General features: G+C 32.0%; 1 protein-coding gene across 1 annotated transcript; it reads left to right on the top strand.

Moving 5' to 3' along the window:
• The first annotated feature begins 950 nt into the window (after positions 1-950).
• LOC106326559 (coiled-coil domain-containing protein 94 homolog) lies at positions 951-1,629 on the top strand. Its single transcript, XM_013764509.1, has 2 exons — positions 951-1,155; positions 1,356-1,629. The coding sequence occupies exons 1-2, from the start codon at positions 1,039-1,041 to the stop codon at positions 1,491-1,493; spliced, it is 255 nt and encodes an 84-aa protein (XP_013619963.1). The 5' UTR covers positions 951-1,038; the 3' UTR covers positions 1,494-1,629.
• Positions 1,630-2,780: the final 1,151 nt, after the last annotated feature.

Here is a 2,780-nt window from a genome sequence, read left to right as displayed (position 1 = left end):
TTTTTTTTTTTTTTTAAAAACTTAATATTTTATCTTATAATATCTTTCTTTAGTATCTTTAAAGATGAAAATATACAAAATATTTTAAAAAGAAAAAAATACTTTCAAATAGCTTTTTACAATTATTCTTTGTTTATAGAATTTTCAAAAATTAAATTTACTATCAAATATTTTTAAAATATTATAAAAAGAGCCATACAAATATAATTGTAAAATGCTATGTAATAGTAATTTTCATTTTCTTAACTCTTAAAAAGAATAATAAACTATATTTTTGTAAAAATTTCCTTTTCTAGTGTCCAAAAAAATGTAATAATAATTTTATTTTTCTAAATCTTTTTAAATCCTAATAAAAAAGAATTGTAACATATTTTTGACACATGTCACAATTTTAATAAATTAATTGACACATATCGCAATCATGTTAATTAACAATTTTGAAGAACCAAGCTTTATATAATAAGATAATAGATATTTAATTTAATTTAAATTAACTATAATCTTATATATTGTTACTATATGACTTATTATATTTTCTAGCAGGAAATATTATTATATCAAATACATATTATTGTACTACATATATATGTTTCCAGTAATTTAATTTGAAAAATATTATCAAGCAAAAATAAAAGTCACAAATAAGAAAATTGAACATACTAATTTAAATCCGGTGAAAATATTTTTTTTATAATTCAAAGCCAAGCAATAGCGTAGAATTAAGAAGACTTCGTATTATATTTTCAAATTGTTTTCCCTTTTCCTTTGTTAAGAAGGCATAATATAGCTGTCAAAAAAAAAAAAAAGGCATAATGTCCTTTTCCTAAACTCTTTTGCATTATGTAGTTTCCTTTTTTTTGTGACAGAAACGATGCCTTTTTTGGAAAATTTATATGGTTTAACTTAAGAGAGTTCTATAAGTACGGAGAAGATATAACCCTTCGAAGAAACGAAAGCATAAAATCAGAACAAGAATTTTCCTCTCTTTTTGTCCCCTGCGATTTTGTTTAGAAGAAGAAACTAAGAGAAAGAGACGACATGGGAGACCGAAACGTTAGTCTGATGCTTCCCATGAGTGTCCAATGCAATACCTGCGGAAACTATATCTACAAGGGAACCAAATTCAATTCGCGTAAAGAAGACGTCATCGGCGAGGTAACTGAATACACTTTACTTTTGATTTGATTGCTTTCTTGCTATACCCCTTAGTGTATAGTGCCGATCATGCGTATGTTTAGGAATGTAATCTGATTTTCTTGTCGGTGGAAGAAGTTCATGATTTGAAACTTATCTTGAAAACACTGTGAATTCTTTTTACTAATCAAATAGTTTCTGTTTTTTTTTCCAACGTGCAGACATATCTTGGGATTCAAATCTTCAGATTCTACTTCAGGTGCACCCATTGCTCTGCAGAGCTGACCATGAAGACTGATCCAGAAAACTCAGATTATATTGCAGAATCTGGGGCAACTCGTTGTGAACACTGGCCTTAGTTATAGCTTTTTGTGTATTTTTTGGTTATTTCATGCATGATATTTATTTACATGATTTACGCTACGTTATGCAATAATGCACAAGTTTAATTGAGCCCCGACACGATGGAATCATCAACTTTCTCTATGCGTTAACCTTGTTTTTGTTTGGTCAACCACGCTCCCACGCTCTCCAGGTTCTTTAAGATACAAGAATTTATACATGAATTATTTTTGTACAAAACCATCTCCAGGTTTATAGCTTTTAAGAGCAGATTTATAATGCGAATGTGTTCATATATATTGTTAAGAATATATATTTTGTCTTTCACGTATCGCCACATAACGTCTACGGGGTTTTAGGTATGATTCTCACTTCTTTTTTTTTTTTGAAATTTTGATTCTCACGAATTTAAATTGGATTTTGAACTTTACGAGTCCAAAATCAGGATTAACATTGAACTTTAGGTTTTACGGATCCAAGAATTCAAAGTTTAGGTCACGTTTCCTAAACTCTAGTTGTTTCTCGGTAGTGTCACCAAGCTACAAGATAAAAGATGATCTAAATACTGAGTGGTCAGTATGGAGACATGTCACAATTGAGCAGCCTTGAACTGATCGTGCCAATGATCTGGAATAAGTATACAGAGGAAATCGGTCCACATAGATTAAAGGGAAACAAGCAGCAGCAGGTACATGCAACCAAAACCACATTGTAATCAGCGTTACACTTTGGTCCAATGGAACACGCTTGACACTACAAGAAAACAGCGGTATTCTAACGGACATTCCGACGGAAAATGAAATCTTCGGAATATCCCGGGGAAACACAAAATTTGGTTTCCTCGGAATATACCGACGGAATTCCGAGGAAATATTAATCCGTCGGAATATTCTTATGGAATACCGAGGAAAAATATATTCCTCGGAAAAACCGAGGAATTCCGAGAATATATTATAGCCGTTAGAGAGCCGTTGGGGGATTTTAAAAATTCCGAGGAAATTCCGACGAACTAGCCGTTTCCGTCGGAATTTCCTCGGTCTGTCGGCAAAATTTCAACTATAAATACAAGCACCCCTCTTCCTCTTCATTCACTCCATATCTTCATTCTCCCTCTTACTCACTTTACACACGAATTTGATTCATTAAATACATGTCTTCTTCAAATTATTCTCGTTCTTGGATCGATCGACCTCATTTGGATCCGAACACGAGATTGCTTACGGAAGAATACCAACGAGGTATAACCGAATTCATGGGGTTAGTTCACCGACAACCGGAAGCAAAAACAGGTATGTTAAGATGTC

The sequence above is a fragment of the Brassica oleracea genome, chromosome C2 (genome assembly GCF_000695525.1).
Source record: "Brassica oleracea var. oleracea cultivar TO1000 chromosome C2, BOL, whole genome shotgun sequence".
NCBI lineage: Eukaryota > Viridiplantae > Streptophyta > Magnoliopsida > Brassicales > Brassicaceae > Brassica > Brassica oleracea.
Note: the sequence above shows the minus strand (reverse complement) of the source record. Positions and strands in the feature narration are given on the sequence as shown.